The sequence below is a fragment of the Oryctolagus cuniculus genome, chromosome 4, assembly GCF_964237555.1.
Source record: "Oryctolagus cuniculus chromosome 4, mOryCun1.1, whole genome shotgun sequence".
Classification (NCBI taxonomy): domain Eukaryota; kingdom Metazoa; phylum Chordata; class Mammalia; order Lagomorpha; family Leporidae; genus Oryctolagus; species Oryctolagus cuniculus.
Window position 1 is genome coordinate 80526436 of NC_091435.1, and position 18539 is coordinate 80544974.

The 18539-nt window shown below is 42.6% G+C and overlaps 1 protein-coding gene across 32 annotated transcripts in view; it reads left to right on the forward strand.

The window, feature by feature from the left end:
• Positions 1-18539, forward strand: part of KALRN (kalirin RhoGEF kinase) — a 783799-nt gene that overhangs the window by 337487 nt on the left and 427773 nt on the right. For all 32 annotated transcript variants that reach the window (XM_051859217.2, XM_051859218.2, XM_051859219.2 and 29 more), the window contains one exon: positions 3610-3732. In XM_051859217.2, the coding sequence (XP_051715177.2) occupies positions 3610-3732 (123 nt within the window). The remainder of the gene's footprint in view (positions 1-3609; positions 3733-18539) is intronic.

Here is an 18539-nt window from a genome sequence, read left to right on the forward strand (position 1 = left end):
AGCCATTTGAATTGGTTGTAGCCATTTGGGGAATGAACCAGCAGATGGAAGCTCTCCCCTGCCCATGTCCTGTAACTCTACCATTCAAATAGTAAGTCTTAAAAAAAAAAATCTGCCTACTTCTTAGGCCTTCTACATGCAGGTTTCCAGGTTCTCACATTCCCAGGATTATTGCACCAACCTCCTAATCAGTGCTTCTGCCCCATCTCACTCCCTCCCATTCACAGCCCATGCTGCTGCCAAAAGCTCACTTCACAACTCAGCCTAAGACTCCACTGACAACTGACGGCCAGCAGGGTGTGGTTTGAGTCCTTGGAAGCCTGTGCACAGACTCTACAAGATCAGTGCATCCCACCTGCCTCCCCAGCCATATCTTCTGTCTGTTAGGAGGCTCTAGGAGCCTGAGTGCTTTCAGTGCCCTCAACACACTGGGCTTGCCCTCTGCCCCTGCCCCAGCCCCTGCTTTTGCCCCTTTGCTCACCCTTCTTTGCCTTGAGCATGTATCCCGCTGTCCTTCACCTGGCTGATTCCCTGGAGTCAAGTGCTCACCTTCCCTGAGAAGCCTTCTCTGCTCTTTGCTACCCCCATGCCATCAAAGGTAGATGAGGTCCCTTTCTCTGTGCCCCTTCCATAGCCCATATTGGCCTCTTTTGCATTTTTTAGAGAGATTTATTTATTATTTGAAAGGCCAAATTATAGAGGGAGAAGGAGATCTTCTATCCTCTAGCTCACTACCAAAATGTCTGCAAAAGCCAGGGCTAGACCAGACTAAAGCCAGGAGCCAGGGACTCCATCTGTGTCTCCCACGTGGATATCAGGGACCCAGCTATTTGAGTCATCATCTGCTGCCACCAAGAAACATTAAAAGGAAGCTGAATTAGAAATGCAAATAGGGGCCAGCACTGTGGCATAGTGGGTAAGGCCACTGCCTGCAGTGCGGCATTCCATGTGGGCATGGGTTTGAGTCCCAGATGCTCCACTTCTGATCCAGCTCTCTGGTATGGCCTGGGAAAGCAGTAGAAGATGGCCCAAGGGACCGGTGCCATGGTGTAGTGGGTTAATCCTCTGCCTTCGGCGCCAGCATCCCATATGGGCGACTGTTCTAGTCTCGACTGCTCCTCTTCCAATCCAGCTCTCTGCTATGGCCTAGGAAAGCAGTAGAAGCTGGCCTAAGTGCTTGGGCCCCTGCACCCACGTGGGAGTCCTGGAGGAAGCTCCTAGCTCCTGGCTTTGGATCAGCGCAGCTCCATCTAGGGAGTGAACCAATGGAAGGAAGATCTTTCTCTCTCTCTCTTTCCTTCTCAGTGTCTATAGCTCTACCTGTCAAATAAATAAATAAAATCTTAAAAAAAAAATAAGAAGATGGCCCCTGCATCCACGTGGGAGACCAGAGAAAGCTCCTGGCTTCAGATCAGCTCAGCTCTTGCCATTGTGGCCATTTTGGGGGGGTAAACCAGCAGATGGAAGATCTCTCTCTCTCCCTGTCTCTGCCTCTCTGTAACTTTGCCTTTCAAATTAAAATAAATAAGATCTTTTTTAAAACAAGAAATACAGGGTAGCAGGATTTGAAACAGCATGGGTATATGGGACATAGGTGCCCCAAGTGGTGGCTTAACCCTCTGCATTGTCACACCTGCCCCTGTTTTTCCTTAGCTGTAATTTTAATCATGTTGTATGCCAGGTTGTACTAAAGTTGTATCTGAGTCCATGTTAGCTTCCTATGCTGGCTTTTAAGCCACTTCATCTTGAGAACTACATTTTAGTTGTTTTTGCCTGTTACCTCAGACAGTGTCTGGCACCTAGTAGGTATCCCACAAACGCTGGCTGAATATAAGTGAAAAAGCAAATTCACTCTTAGTGTAAAGAGAAATAGTGGGAAGAGGCTGTGGTTCTGCCTCTAGGAAAGCTGGCATTGTCGTTGCAGCTTCCCCGCCTGCTCCTGTGCTCAGTTCCTGCCTTTCCACCCTGCAGCTGTGTTATGGAAGTGTCAGACCCCAGCAGAGCAGTCCTCTTCTCCAGATGTATCAATTCACACCTTTCCTGGCCATATCGTTTGACTGCTCTGGGAAGAACACTACAGAACATCCAAGTTAAACCAGCTTTAATGATAAAGAGAGGAGTGGCACACGTGACACAGTGGGTTAAGTCTCAACCTGTGGCGCTGGCATCCCATATGGGCACCGGTTCTAGCCCCCACTGCTCTACTTCCAATCAGCTCTCTTCTATGGCCTGGGAAAACAGTAGAAGATGGCACAAGCGCTTGGGCCCCTGCGCCCACGTGGGAGACCCAGAAGACACTCCTGGCTTCCGATCGGTGCAGCTCTGGCTGTTGTGGCCATTTGGGAGGGAACCAGCAGAAAGAAGGCCTTTCTCTCTGTCTCTCCCTCTCCTTGTATGTGATTCTACCTCTCAAATAAATAAATAGATCTTTAACTTTTATTTAATGAATATAAATTTCCAAAAATAATAAAGAGAATTTCTTGGCTCAGGTCCTAAGGAAGTATGCAGGGACAAAGTGGGGATCAGATAAGGCTGAGACAGGACTTTGCCTCTTTTCTGCAGTTGCCTTGTCTCTGTTCTTTCTCCTGCCCATTGGTTTCGCCCTTGTGCTTCCAGCAGAATGGCTGCAGCAACTTGAGGTCAAGGCCATCCAGGATCAGAGGAAGAGAAGCCATATTTAAAGACTGGAGTTCTGTTTTCCCAGAAGTTTCCAGTGAACTTCTCCTCATATATTATTATATCATACTGAGTCATTTTGTGATTCTGAGAGAATCCCTTTGCTTGGGAAATGTCATGCCATGATTGCATCAGGTCTCCTGAAGAACCAGGGGACAACCCCACCCTCTAACACAAACACACACACACACACACATACACATACACATACACACACCCCATCTCCCTCAAAGTCAACTCCCCTAGAAATGTGTGGGCTGCCTGGGGGAGGGGTGGATATTCAAATAAAATCCAAGTTCAGAGATAAGAGATGAAAAATGGCAGAATACCCACTGTACCAGCACAAGGCAGTACTTACTGTACTTTCAATATCCTCCTCTGGCTCTAGGTGGGTTACAAAAGAAACCTGCGAATTGTGAGGTTATGGAGAAAAGCTGATTCGGTTCAAAACCTTGGTGCAGCGTCATGTGTGACTGGGCAGTATCTAAGCGGGGCAGGGATGTGTAAGGAAGGATGCTTCTGTTCCTAAGAGTGTCTCTCTTCTAAGAGCTCCAATAGCAGTGCATTAGGCCTCTCAGCTTGTCTCCTCGGCTCTTGTCCCTATGGCAAGCATGGAGCCTGTTTGAGGATCTCAAAAGGATTTTACAAATGGGTGACGTAGCTAGGGATATTAGGCAGCTTCCTTCCCCTGTCTCCCTGATTCACTAACTTATTTTCTCTTTTTCTCTTAGGACAGGGCTATTGGTGGGTCCTTAGGCTAAAAGTGAGGACTCTCCTGAGAAACAGATTGTAGCCCACCCAACTCTCAGAACAATGGTGGGTTCTCACCGGGCACCAGCAGGAGGGCTTTCCTTCTCTTCCCCATCTCTGAATACCTTGCCCTTTTAGACTCATGGCCCTCCTGATTGTTCTGTACCTTCTTGTCTCTTCTAGATGTTCGACTGGATAAGCCACAATAAGGAGTTATTTCTGCAGAGCCACACGGAGATCGGTGTCAGCTACCAGCATGCCATAGACCTCCAGACACAGCACAATCACTTTGCCATGAACTCCATGGTGAGTAGAGGGACGTCTCTCAGCCCCACTTCTGGGAGAAGGAGGCTGCTGGAATAGAGGAGGAGAAGCAGAGGCAAACTTGAGTGAGAATGAGAGACTGCACATGCACACCCATGGGCTCTCGTTTGCCAGAGTGGGGACATGTGCAGGGCTCATGGCCAGCTAATTGTTCCTGGAGCAGCAGACTGTGGCTCCATTTCTGCCGCCAGACCCTGCTTTACTTCATCGAAGGAGCATGTTCAGGGTCGCAGGAGGCCTTAGCTCAGCCCCAGACTAGAAGCAGGGCGAGTCACCAGTTCCACTTCGCTGACTTCCACTGACATTGTTTGGTCCCCAGCATGTATGAGTCACTGCACTGTGATGGCGAGGGGCCTCAAGCTATGGTACATTGGAAATGGTTGAGTGAACTGGGGCTGTTTAGACTGGGGAAGAGGAACCCTAAGGGACGCATGACTGCTGCCTTCAAATGTTTGAAGGCCTGCCTTGGAGAGAAGTGAGTAAAATCACTCTGTGTTGGTCTAAGAGGCAGCAATGTGCAGGGGATGACAGTTTGAGGGGAAGGCAGCACATGGCTGGTGGGGGTGGGAGTGGGGTGGTATGCAGTGGGAGTTAATGAGCTCCCCATGATAGTGTTCAAGCAGATGCTGAATTCAAAGAGGGCTATTTTCTAGCTGTTTAGCCAAAGGGAGTTTACATTACTTCTCTGTGCTGCAGCTTCTTCATCGTATAACCGAAGTAATAATAGCTACCTTATAAGGTTATTGTGAAAGCTTGATGAGTTATTTGAAAAGCAGTTGGAATTGTGCCAATCATGTGATAAGTCATCACTGAGTGCTGGTACTGTGTTAACAATGAGGATGTAGGCGTCTAGCGCAGATGACACCTGTGATCTCCCATAAACTGAACACTTTGGGTTATTATTTTTCCCATATGTTTGCTCCAGGGCTTTGTTTTGGAATCCCGTTGGCTCCTTAAAGCTATTGTATTCTGAATGTCTGCAGCATAAGGATGCTGCAACAGCTCTCTCTCTCTCTCTCCCTCTGCCAGCCCTTCTTCCTTACTCTATTGGTCTGAAGAGTAACTCCACCATGCGCTATATATCTGAAACCAGACATTTTGTCATTGCAGCTGATGATGCTGGGAGTCAGCTAGTGTAAGAAAAGCATAAACCTGGAGGATCACAGGGGCCACGGAAGAGGATTTCATTTTATACCAGATTGTTTAAGATATGTTATGTGCATATTTAAGAGTTAACACCCTGAAAGAGAAATAATTTTGGCCTTGGGTTGTTCTGGTCTAGTTGGAGAGATGAAAACCCAGATAATCATGCTGTGGCAGTAGAGATTTATATCTTTATCCTACCACCACTCATCCTCAGTTTGTGAGACCCCTGCTCATCATAGTAACCCAAAGATGGGAGCTGCTGGAGCAGCCACCAACTGAGATACTGCCAATTGCCTTGCCAGACGAATGGAGTGAAACACACACTGAGAAGCCTTCCACCTAGAAATGACACAGCCACTCATGTTTCATTGGCCATTGCAATCACATCTCTACGTCTAGCTTCAAGTGGTGAAAGGAGAGAGCAGGATGGTTGTGAGTAGCCCTGGTGACTGTCACAGACAGAAAGGAACACAGTGAGATTAGTGCAGAAAGATCACCCTGGTTTCTGCAGAGTGGAAGATTGGGAGACCAGGCAGGGGAGTCATCAACACTGATGCTATCACCAGTTTTGGCCCCAATAGTCATGTGTCCTCATTGAAATGTAAAGACTCATTCCCTTCCAACTGGTCTCCTATAGTTATTCTCATCTCTGGCTCACTTTTGTCCTGGAGGAGCAAAGCAGTTGATCACAGGTGATTAAGAAGTTGAACTCACATCTAGTCAAGTTTTATTATCTGTGTGCCTTGTGGCTTTTCCCTGGTGAGTGTTAAAATTCTGAGCCAGAATCTTTACATCACCCAACTGCCTGGCCGTAAGGCAGACAACCTCATTTTAATAAGCAACAAAAACAAACATAATTATGGAGATAAGTCTGCCACTAAGCTTCTTGAAACAATGCACTACAAAGCTAAAATGGAAGAGCCTTTGGCTTTGAACTATCTGCCCTACTGCTCTTCTCTATCAGTATGGATAACTGAGAGTTAATGGCACATCAAAAGCCTTCTCTCTGCCACATTTCCTGTTGAAGTCCCCAATTTTGGGACAAAAATAAGGGAGGGAATTTACTGAAGGGGAGTGTCTTCTGGAGCTGAAAAGAAAGAGAGGGAGAGATTTCATATATGACAGCCAGTTAGTGTGTTCTGGCCCGTCCTGCAGCACTCCCTGCGAATGCACCAGCCTCAGAGGCCTCTTTAGCCTGATGAGGTTGGACCTCCTCCCTGACCACAGGGCAAGGAAAGAAAAGCCCAGGGTTGTTTGATCCAGTTGCCTGAGCACTTGTGCATTATAAATTGCTCTGTGCCTTTGTTAACTGGGAGGTTCACAGGTTTGTTATTAAAAGGAACTAGGGATGCCAGCTTCCTGAAAAGGTGAAAGGAGGGAATTGCTGACTACCCCCTCCCCAGCCCACCCCTGCCCCACCTGTGTGATGGATGTCGCTGCCAAGAAACAGATGAATGCTGGCGGCCACTACTCTAGCCCTGTGACTATAGAAATGATCAGTTACTCAGGGGAATCAGGAATGTGGATTGCTCTGTAAATCCATTGCAGCGTCTGTTTCTGTTCTTGGAAATCACACATACATATATTCATACATCCACACATGTGCCCATGTAAATATGCACGTAGCATACCTTATTTCAACCTACAGCTGAGTTCTTTGGCATTGGATCTTTGTTTCTATTAGCTCAGTGATTCCTTATTTTAGGGGGAGGTCACAGACTCCTTTGGAACTTAATGAAGGTTGTGTGTCCCCTCTCCAGAGAAGTGTATACCTGAACAAACTTCTAAAGACAGTTTCAGGAGATTCAAGGAAATCACAAGGCCTATCAGTCAACCTCCCTGGTTTAAGTCCCCGATAACCTCATGACTTCTCTGTTCATTCATTGAACATATACTGAAAGACTTGATGTTATGTCAGATGTTGGGCATATGCTGGTGAATAAAACAGAGGTAGCCATGTCCTCTCCCCCTCTCCCCCTCTCCCCCTCTCCCCCTCTCCCCCTCTCCCCCTCTCCCCCTCTCCCCCTCTCCCCCTCTCCCCCTCTCCCCCTCTCCCTCTCTCCCCACTTTCGGAGGGGAGACAGATCTGAAATATATAATGTCACAAATATATAATTACAATTCAGTAAGTCTTACATTGAAAGTGTAAAGAATGCTATGAAAGTATAATAAAAGGGGCCAATTTAGATGAGGGAGAGGGATTGGGTATAATTTTCAATCAACAATAGTATAGGGGTATCAATTTGTAAGTCACAAGGATTGACCCATGCCTTACCTGTTAGGTTTTGTTCTACCTGTCTAGTGTTTACACACTGGTTAAAAACCCAGCTTCAAGAAAGATGTCTATTCCTGAGTGCTGAGTTTTCCAGGGCTGCCATAACAGAGTGCCACAGCCTGGGTGCCTTAAGCAATGGAAATTTATTTGCTTACTGTTCTGAAGGCTGGCAGTGTAAGGTCAAGGTGTTGGAGATTTCTCCCAAGGCCTGTTGTCTTGGCTTGCAGATGGCCACCTTCTCCCTGTTCCCTCACATGGCTTTTCTCTGTCTCTCTCTGTCTTAATCACCTTCATTCTAGGAAGATGCCAGTTATATTGGATGAGGGCCACCCCACAGGCTTCTCTTTAACTGAATTACCCCTTCAATGACTATCTCCAAGAGCCATTACATTTTAGGTATAAGGGTTAGAGCTTCAACATAGGAATTGTGGGTTGATGCGATTCAGTCCATAACAGAAAAATAATTACATATCATTAAACCATGGAAGAAAAATTCGAAGTTTCCTCAATCTGATTTGTGAATTGGTACCAGTAAAGCCCACCAATTATAAACAGTGTGTGGGAGTGAGGCCATAAGTGTGGTATACAAGCAGTTCTGAAAAGGAAAAGTTAAAATTGGTTAATCTTTAGCTTTTTGTCATAACATGCTTTTGCAGTTCCCCCTGGGGAATCCTGTTCTTTTGATCTTTAATAATAATAATAAAACCCACCTACTAAACCCAGTAGGGAAATATTCTCTGGCTTCTTACATGCCTCAGATGGCCAGGTTTCTGGAGCTCTCTGGGACCTGCCTCTATATTAATTCTGCCTTCTGTGGTGGACACCCTTTTCATACATTCTCCTTTCCCTGAGTACGACCTTTTCCCCTGATGGGAGTGCAGGCAGCAAGAAGTAGAATCAGGTTGTAACACTTAGGCAGCCACATTCAGACTCTTCATGAGCGACAGAGGTATGCACAAACATTACACAGCCTTATTTACAATTTTAATTAGCTAATTCTTTGGGAAAAATAAATTGCTAATAGCGTCTAGAGTTTTAAAATATGAAACTGTATTCATTTTCTGCTCTTAGAACTGTAAGGATGCACATTAGTGATAACAATGTGCAGCTGGGTGCTGGGAGGCCTCCCTGCTGCAGCTTGCTGGATAGCTGCTTTAATCCTATTATTCGCTCACCAGAGGCGTATATCACCGCTCGATGGTGTGCAAATCAGGCCAGTTGCAGCAGAGCCTGTGGTGTCCTCTCTTTGTTTGAAGTAAGGTTCCAAACGGCAACACCAAGGCAAGGTCAGATTGATGCAAGAGCAATAAAGGTTCTGAGGCAGGTGGTCTCCTACCACCCATCTGAGAATCCTTGCCCTGCGGTCTCGTGTCCCCTTTGGTTCTTGACCAGCCCGAATCATGATTCTGCAGCACCTCCCTGCCTCCAAACAGGCTGCACTTTCTTTAATGACAGGATTTCTAGATTTTGCTGTAAACACACACACACACACACACACACTTTCTATTGTAATGTTTCTGGAGCTAGTGTTTGACTATACCATTGGGGCAAGGACCCTTACTTAGTAGACACAGAATCTGTTTTTTTGTTTGTTTTGTTTTGCTTCATTTTTTTAAAAAAAAGGAAGACAAGGAGACAGCAGAGAAGAAATAAGTCTTCTTTGGTATTCATTAGTCCTTTTAGTACATTTTTTTCCAAAAAATATTATGTAGGGGGCCAGTGTTAATGGCGTAGTGGGTAAAGCATCCACCTAAGACATGGGCATCCCATATACATGGCAGCTTGTGTCCTGGCTGCTGCACTTCAGATCCAACTCCCTGTTAAAGGCCTTGGAAAAGCAGTAGAAGATGGTCCAAATGTCTGGTCCACCTTAGAGACCTGGGTGAAACCCTTGGTGGCTCCTGGCTTCAGCCTGGCCCAGTGCTGGCCATTTTGGCCAACTGGAGAGTGAACCAGAGGATGGAAGTTGTAACTATTTCAAATAACTAAATAAATCATTTAAAAAATTAAGTAGAGACCTTGTTAAAAATGGAGATTTCTTTTTAACTTCCAACCCAGTCCTAGAAAATCAGTCTCTGAGAATGGAGCACCAGGAATCTGTGGTTTTAAGAAGTTCCCTACGTGATTTATATGTATATTCAGGTTAGGATGGTCATTCTGTGGAAATCTATATGTATCACATTCACTCCCTAAAACAAAACATCACAAGTTCTGAAAGACAGTGGGCTTCCAGCCTATCATCAGGAGGAGTTTTGCAGATAGGCCACTGAAGCTAGTGAGAGTAATTCAAAAATAACCCTTTAAAGTCTCTAGGAATGGGGGTGGATATTGTGGTATAGCATGTTAAGCTGCCACTTGGGACACCCACATCGTATATTGGAGTGCTGTTTCAAATCTTGGCTCCTCTACTTCTGATCCAGCTTTCTGCCAGTGCATCCTGGGATGCAACAGATGATGGCTCAAGTGCTTAGGCCCTTGCCATCCATGTGAGAGACCCAGATAAAATTCCTGGCTCCTGGCTTTGGCCTGGTCCAGCCATACCTATTGTGGGCATTTGGGGAGTGAATCAATGGCTGGAAGATCTCTCTCTGCTCTCTCTCTTGCTCTTGGTCTGTTACTCTGCCTTTAAAATAAATTTTTTAAAATAAAATCTACCATAACTTGATAAGGGCAGTGAGTCTGTGGTGTTTGAAACAAGACTTGCTTGCTCTCTCTACTCTCCTAGCTCAGTAACATAGAAATTCTACTCCAGACTACTGGAACCAAGGACATAGAGCTTCCTTTCTCCCCAGCTCCCTGTTGAAGGACTACCTTCCCAGATAGGGCATTTCTTATCCTGCCCCAAGCTATCTGTTGAGGCTAAGTTCTAGCTGAGCGTAGCCAGAGATGGAGATTCCCTTCTTTTGGCTAGACCTCACCCAAGCAACAGCAGTTGTACCACAGGTACAATACTTCTGAGACTATTAGGGCCCCAATCACCCCTGATTTAGCTCATGAGGCAGTTTCCATGCTGAGAAAGGCAAGCCAAGAAGACCTGAGACTGTTCACCCCATTGCACTGAGTGTTCAGCTGCTAAGATGGGGGTGCCACTTAGGAGAGCAAGCATACTATCACTCCCAATTCCAGCTCCAGAGCTGTGCCTCAGAGACTTTGCTTGGGGATAGAAGCAAACTGTAAAAGAGGATACTCCAAACCTTTTCCCAAAAGAAATGACTTACTTGCAACAGAGAGTAGAGAAGTTTGAGCCATCAGTGCTCTCAAAAATGTCCTTACAGAGGGGCAGATATTTAGTCAGCAATTAAGATGCCACATGGGATGCCATATCACATGTCTCAGTGCCTGGATTCTATGCCTGGCTGATTCCAACTGCCTGCTGGTGCGTACCCAGGGAGGCAGCAGGTGGTGACTCGAGTACTTGGGTCCCTGTCACCCACATGGGAGAGAGATTGAGTTTCTAGCTCCCAGTTTTGGCTTGACCTAGTCATGGTTATTGTGAGCATTTGGGGAATCAACCAACAGATAGAAGATCTCTCTCCCTTCTTCCCTCCCTCCCTCTCTCAGATAAATAAAAAAGTAAATAGATTTTTATTTTCTTATTTAATTTATTTTTTATTTAGTAAATATAAATTTCCAAAGTACAGTTAATGGATTACAATGGCTCCCCCCCATAATTTCCTTCCCACTCACACCCCTCCCATCTCCTGCTCCCTCTCCCATTCCATTCACATCAAGATTCATTTTCAATTATCTTTATATACAGAAGATCAATTTAGTATATATTAAAGATTTCATCAGTTTGCACCCACACAGAAACACAAAGTGTAAAATACTGTTTCAGTACTAGTTATAGCATTACTTCACATTGGACAACACACTAAGGACAGATCCCACATGAGAAGTAAGTACACAGTGACTCCTGTTGTTGACTTAACAATTTGACACTCCTGTTTATGGCGTCAGTAACCTCTCTAGGCTCTAGTCATGAGTTTCCAAGGCTATGGAAGCCTTTTGAGTTCGCTGACTTCAATCTTATTCTGACAGGGTCATAGTCAAAGTGGAAGTTCTTTCCTCCCTTCAGAGAAAGGTATCTCCTTCTTTGATGGCCCCGTTCATTCCACTGGGATCTCACTCACAGAGATCTTTCATTTAGGTCTTCTTTTTTTTTTCCCCCAGGGTGTCTTGGCTTTCCATGCCTAAAATACTCTCATGGGCTCTTCAGCCATATCCGAATGCCTTAAGGGCTGATTCTGAGGCCAGAGTGCTATTTAGGACATCTGCCATTCTATGAGTCTGCTGTGTATCCCGCTTCCCATGATGGATCGTTCTCTCCCTTTTTGATTCTACCAGTTGGTATTAGCAGACACTAGACTTGTTTGTGTGATCCCTTTGACTGTTAGACCTACCAGTGTGATCAATTGTGAACTGAAATTGATCACTTGAACTAGTGAGATGGCATTGGTACCTGCCACCTTGATGGGATTGTATTGGGATCCTCTGGCATGATTCTAACTCCACCATTTGGGGCAAGTCCCATTGAGTATGTCCCAAATTGTACATCTCCTCCCTCTCTTATTCCCACTGTTATATTTAACAGGGATCACTTTTCAGTTAAAATTTAAACACCTAAGAATAATTGTGTGTTAATTAGAGAGTTCAACCAATAGTACTAGAACAAAACAAAACAAATACTAAAATGGATAAAGTATTACATTGTACATCAACAGTCAGGACAAGAGCTGATTAAGTCACTGTTTCTCATAGTGTCCATTTCACTTCAACAGGTTTCCCCTTTGGTGCTCAGTTAGTTGTTGCCAATCAGGGAGAACATATGATATTTGTCCCTTTGGGACTGGCTTAATTCACTCAGCATAATGTTTTCCAGATTCCTCCATCTTGTTGCAAATGACCGGATTTCGTTGTTTTTGACTGCTGTATAGTATTCTATAGAGTACATGTCCCATAATTTCTTTATCCAGTCTACTGTTGATGGGCATTTGGGTTGGTTCCAGGTCTTAGCTATTGTGAATTGAGCTGCAGTAAACATTAATGTGCAGACAGCTTTTTTATTTGCCAATTTAATTTCCTTTGGGTAAATTCCAAGGAGTGGTATGGCTGGGTTGTATGGTAGGGTTATATTCAGGTTTCTGAGGAATCTCCAGACTGACTTCCATAGTGGCTTAACCAGTTTGCATTCCCACCAACAGTGGGTTAGTGTCCCTTTTTCCCCACATCCTCGCCAGTATCTATTGTTGGTACATTTCTGAATGTGAGCCATTCTAACTGGAGTGAGGTGAAACCTCATTTCCCTGATCGCTAGTGATCTTGAACATTTTTTCATGTATCTGTTGGCCATTTGGATTTCCTCTTTTGAAAAATGTCTATTGAGGTCCTTGGCCCATCTCTTACGTGGGTTGTTTGTTTTGTTGTTGTGGAGTTTCTTGATTTCTTTGTAGATTCTGGTTATTAATCCTTTATCTGTTGCATAGTTTGCAAATATTTTTTCCCATTTTGTTGGTTGCCTCTTCACTCTCCTGATTGTTTCTTTTGCTGTACAGAAACTTCTCAATTTGATGCAATCCCAACAGTTAATTTTGGCTTTGACTGCCTGCGTCTCCAGGGTCTTTACTAGGAAGTCTTTGCCGGTACCTATTTCTTGCAGGGTTTCTCCAATGCTCTCTAATAATTTGATGGTGTCAGGTCGTAGATTTAAGTCTTTAATCCATATTGAGTGGATTTTTGTGTAAGGTGAAAGGTAGAGGTCTTGCTTCATGATTCTGCACGTGGAAATCCAATTTTCCCAGCACCATTTATTGAATAGACTGTCCTTGCTCCAGGAATTAGTTTTAGATACTTGATCAAATATAAGTTGGCTGTAGATGTTTGGGTTGATTTCTGGTGTTTCTATTCTGTTCCATTGGTCTATCCATCTGTTTCTGTACCAGTACCATGCTGTTTTGATAACAACTGCCCTGTAGTATGTCCTGAAATCTGGTATTGTGATGCCTCCAGCTTTATTTTTGTTGTACAAGATTGCTTTAGCTATTCGAGGTCTCCTGTGTCTCCATATGAATTTCAGCATCATTTTTTCCAGATCTGAGAAGAATGTCTTCGGTATTTTGATTGGTATTGCATTGAATCTATAAATTGCTTTTGGGAGAATGGACATTTTGATGATATTAATTCTTCCAATCCATGAGCATGGAAGATTTTTCCATTTTTTGGTATCCTCTTCTATTTCTTTAAGGTTTTGTAATTTTCATCGTAGAGATCCTTAATGTCCTTGGTTAAGTTTATTCCAAGGTATTTGATTGTTTTTGTAGCTATTGTGAATGGGATTGATCTTAGAAGTTCTTTCTCAGCCGTGGCATTGCCTGTGTATACAAAGGCTGTTGATTTTTGTGCATTGATTTTATATCCTGCTACTTTGCCAAACTCTTCTATGAGTTCCAATAGTCTCTTAGTAGAGTTCTTTGGATCCCCTAAATAAAGAATCATATCATCTGCAAACAGGGATAGTTTGACTTCTTCCTTCCCAATTCGTATCCCTTTAATTTCTTTTTCTTGCCTAATAGCTCTGGCTAATTTGGGAAGTTCTGGTAAAAGATAATTGGGAGTAAATTGGTAGACTCATTGGAGATATAAGTTAAACTTTAGGTTGGTTAGTTTGCCAAAAAGACTGTGGAAAGAGAATAATAAAGGAAGTTCTTTAGGCAAAAAGCAAGTGAATCCAACAGAAATTTGAGTGCACACTAAAAGCACTAGTAAAGGTAATTATGTTACTACAAAAGACAGAATAAATAAATGGGTATTTCTTCCCCTCTCTTCTCTGATATCAAAAGCAATTGAATAGAACAATATGTAATATATTATTAGGCCTATAACATATAGAAATATAATATGTTTGCCATTAACAGCAGGTGGGAGCAAATCTGTATTGGAAACTACTCCAGATGGTAACTTGAATCCACAGGAACAAATGAAGCAATCCAGAAATGATAAATAAAGAGGTTAATATAACAAAAAAGCTATAAATACATACCAACTCTCCTTTATTGTTTCAGCTTCTTTAAAAGACAAAGTGATAATTATAATGTTAAGTTTGTAACATTTATAGATATAATATATATAACAACAATATCACACCAAAAAAGTAGAGCAAGGAAATAAAGCTCTCTAGGAGTTACATTTTTAAAAGTGTATTTATTTTATTTATTTGAAAGAGAGAGAAAGAGATAGATCTCCTATCAACTGGTTCACTCCAGAAACACCCATAGCAACCCAGGTTGGGCCAAGCCAGAGCCAGGAGCCAGCAACTCAATCCTAGTCTCCCATGGGTGTGGCAGGGCCCTAACCACTTGAACCATCACCTGCTGGGGCTCACACCCAGGCATTCTGACATGGGTTGTGAACATTCCAGGTAGACTCTTAACACACTATGCAAAATGCCCTTTCCTAGAAGTAACATTTTTATGTCTCTTAGGAGTTGTTAGTATAAATTAGAAACTGATAGTGAGAAGTTAAGCCCTACAGCAGTAGTTGAAAAGTTGAAAAAAATTGTAAAGTTATTAAAAATGCTGCATTAGAAAGCTTAAACTTAATTCAATAGAAACCAGTATAAGAGGAATGGAGGTATAAAAAAAAAATACAACATATAGAAAAAAAAGTAAAACGGCAGACATAAATCCAACTGTGTCAATAATGACATTAAATGTAAAAGGATTAAACAATCCAACCAAAGGCAGATAGTGTGAGTGGATTACAAAACAAGATCTTGGGGGCAGGTATTATGCTGTGAGTTAAGCTACCACTTGGGATGCCCTCATCCTATATCATCAGAGCCTGGTTTGAGTCCTGGCTCTTCCACTTCCAATCTGCTAATGTGCAGATGGATTCTGGGAAACAACAGATTATGGCTTAAGTACATGGTTCCTTGCCACCCAAAGGGAGACCTGGATAGAGTTCCTGGCTCCTGTCTTCTGCTTGGCCCAGCCATAGCTGTGGAAGGCACGTGGGGAGTGAACCAGAGGACGGAAGGTCTTGATCTCAGGTTCGCTCACACTCGTTCTCTTTCACTGTCTGTGACTTTCAAATAAACAAAAATAAACTTTTAAAAATAAAAAGATCTGGCCGGCGCCGCAGCTCACTAGGCTAATCCTCCACCTGCAGCCCCGGCACAGGGGGTTCTAGTCTTGGTTGGGGCGCCGGATTCTGTCCCGGTTGCTCCTCTTCCAGTCCAGCTCTCTGCTGTGGCCCGGGAAGGCAATGGAGGATGGCCCAAGTGCTTGGGCCCTGCACCCATGTGGGAGACCAGGAGGAAGCACCTGGCTCCTGGCTTTGGATTGACGCAACACGCCGGCTGCAATGCACCAGCCGTAGCAGCCACTTGGGGGGTGAACCAATGGAAAAAGGAAGACCTTTCTGTCTGTCTCTCTCACTGTCTAACTCTGCCTGTCAAAAAAAATAATAATAATAAAATAAAAATAAAAAATAAAAATAAAAGGATCCAAGCGTATGCTGTCTTCAGGAGGCACACTTTAGATTCAAAGACACAAATAAGTTGGAAATAAAAGGATGGATAAAACTGTATTATGCAAACAGCAACCACAAAAAAAACCAGAGCATTGCTACACTAATAATAAACTTTTAAGTGGACTTATAAAAAGTTACTAGAGATAAAAAGGACTTTTTTAAATGACAAAAGGATCACTCTACCAGGAATATGTAATAATTATAAGTGTAACACACCCAATAACAGAGTACCAAAATCTGTGAAGCAAAAATTGACCAAAATAATGGGAAAAATAGTTAGACGTTAACAGAGACTTCAGCACTTCACTTTTAATAATGGATACAACAACTTAGCAGGAGATCTGCTTAAGTCTTTTTTTTTTTCCTTGTAGAAGACTATAAACCAAATTTACTAAATAGACATCTTTAGAACATTCCTCTAAGAACAGCAGACTACACATTTCCTAAAGAGCACAAAACATTGTCCAGGATAGGCCATATGCTAGACCATAGAACCATGTCAATATATATAAAAAGGACAAAAATAGACGAAGCGTGTTCTCTGACCACAATGCAATAAAATTTGAAATCTGTAATAGAATTTTTGAAATTCACAAAGTTGTAGAAATTAATATACTCCTAAGCACCAAATAGAGTAAAGAATAAAAGCAAAATTGGAAAATACTTTATAATCAATGAAAATGAAAACACACATAACAAGACTTATGGGATGCTACAAAATTAGTGCTTAGAGACAAATTAATGCCTCCAAATACATGTATTAAAAAAGAGAAAAGAATCTAAAGTTAAGAATTCAAATTTCTACTCTAAGACATTAAAAAAAAGAGTTAACTAAAAGTAAGTAAAAGGAAGGCAATAATAAAGATTAGGAAATTAATGAATCAGAATTAACAAAAGAAAAATTCAATTAAACCAAAAGTTGATTATTTGATATGATCAACAAAATTAACATTTAGCTAGAATGACCAGAGAAAAGAGAACTTACTGGACTCAGAAATGAAAAAGGTGGCATGACTACTAGCCATGCAGAAATATAAAGGGTTGTAAAGGAATATTACAAATCCTTGCAAGTCGTCAAGGTAGAGGGATAAATTCTTAGATACAAACTACTGCAACTTCTATTCAAGAAGGAATAGATAATTTTCATAGACCTATAACAAAGAAATTAACTTAGTAATAAAAGAAACACAAGAGAAGCCCCAGGTCCAGACAGCTTCACCACTAGATCCCACCAAACATTTAAAAAAGAATTATTAATAATTCTTCATAAGCAATTACAAAAAAAGGAAGAGGAAGGAACACTTCCCACCAATATTAACCTGATACCAAAACCAGATAAAGTTATCACACAAGAAAAGAAAGCCAGTATGTCATGAATATGAATGCAAGAATTCCCAATAAAATACTATGAAACCAAATCCAGGAACATATAGAAAAAAACCACATACCATGACCAAGGAGCAGTCATTCCAGGATTCTGAGCCTGGTTTAACAGCAACAGAATAAAAAACTACACACGTAATTATTCAATAGACATAGAAAAAAGCATTTAACAAAATCTTTTTTCCTTTCATAATAACCACACAAGGAATAGAAGACAGCTTCCTCAGTCTGATAAAAAGCATCCACCAAAACCTCACAGCTAACATTGTGGTTAGGGTGAAAGACCGGATACCTCCCCCTTAACAACTCAAACAGGACAAGGATACCCTTGCTACTTCTACTAGGATATTTGAGGGCTTAGCAAAGACAGTTATTCAGGAAAAGGAAACAAAGGGCATCTGAATGGGAAAGAGGTAAGAAAACTGTCTGTTACCAGATGACATGATCATGTGTATGGAAAATTCTAAAGTATCCACTAAAAACTAATACAGCTAGTAAGGGAGTTCAGGAAGGTTGCAGAGTACAAAATCCATATACAAATATCAACTGTATTTCTATATACTTACAATGAGCAATGTAAAATGAAATTAAGAAAACAACTTAATAAGGTCAAAATGACAAATATTTGGGAATAAATCGAACAAAAAACTATAAAATTTGTATTCTAAAAACTATGAAACATTATGGTGGGGCTGGCGCTGTGGCACGGTGGGTTAACACCCTGGCCTGAAGCGCCAGCATCCCATGTGGGTGCCGGTTCAAGACCCAGCTGCTCTGCTTCCTGTCCAGCTCTCTGCTGTGGCCCGGGAAAGCAGTAGAGGATGGCCCAAGTCCTTGGGCCCCTGCACCCACGTGGGAGACCTGGAAGAAGCTCCTGGCTCCTGGCTTCAGATCTGCACAGCTCCGGCCGTTGTGGCCATCTGGGGAGTGAACCATCGGATGGAAGACCTCTCTCTTTCTCTCTCTCTCTCTCACTCACTCACTCTGTGTGTGTGTGTGTGTGTGTGTGTGTGTGTCTGCCTGCCTCTCCTTTCTCTGTGTAACTCTGACTTTCAAATAAATAAATAAATCTTTTAAAATTATGGTAAAAATCAAAAATATAAAAAAAAGGAAAACCTCACCTGTTCATGGATTAGAAGACTTAATATTGTTAAAATGGCAGTACTCTCCAGATTGATCTACAAATTCAGTGCATCTCTTTCATAATCCAGAATGTCTTTTTGGAAATTGACAAACTGATTCTAAAATCCAAATGGAATTGCAAAGGACCCAGAAGAGTGAAAAAAATCTTGAAAATGGCAAAATTGGAGGACTTACACTACTCAGTTTCAAACCTTCCCACAAAGTAGTAGTAATTAAGACAGTATGGTACTGGCATAAAGATAGATGTAAAGATCAATGGAGTAGAATTAAGAGTCCATAAACAAACCCATGTGTCTGTGGTCAGCTAATTTTT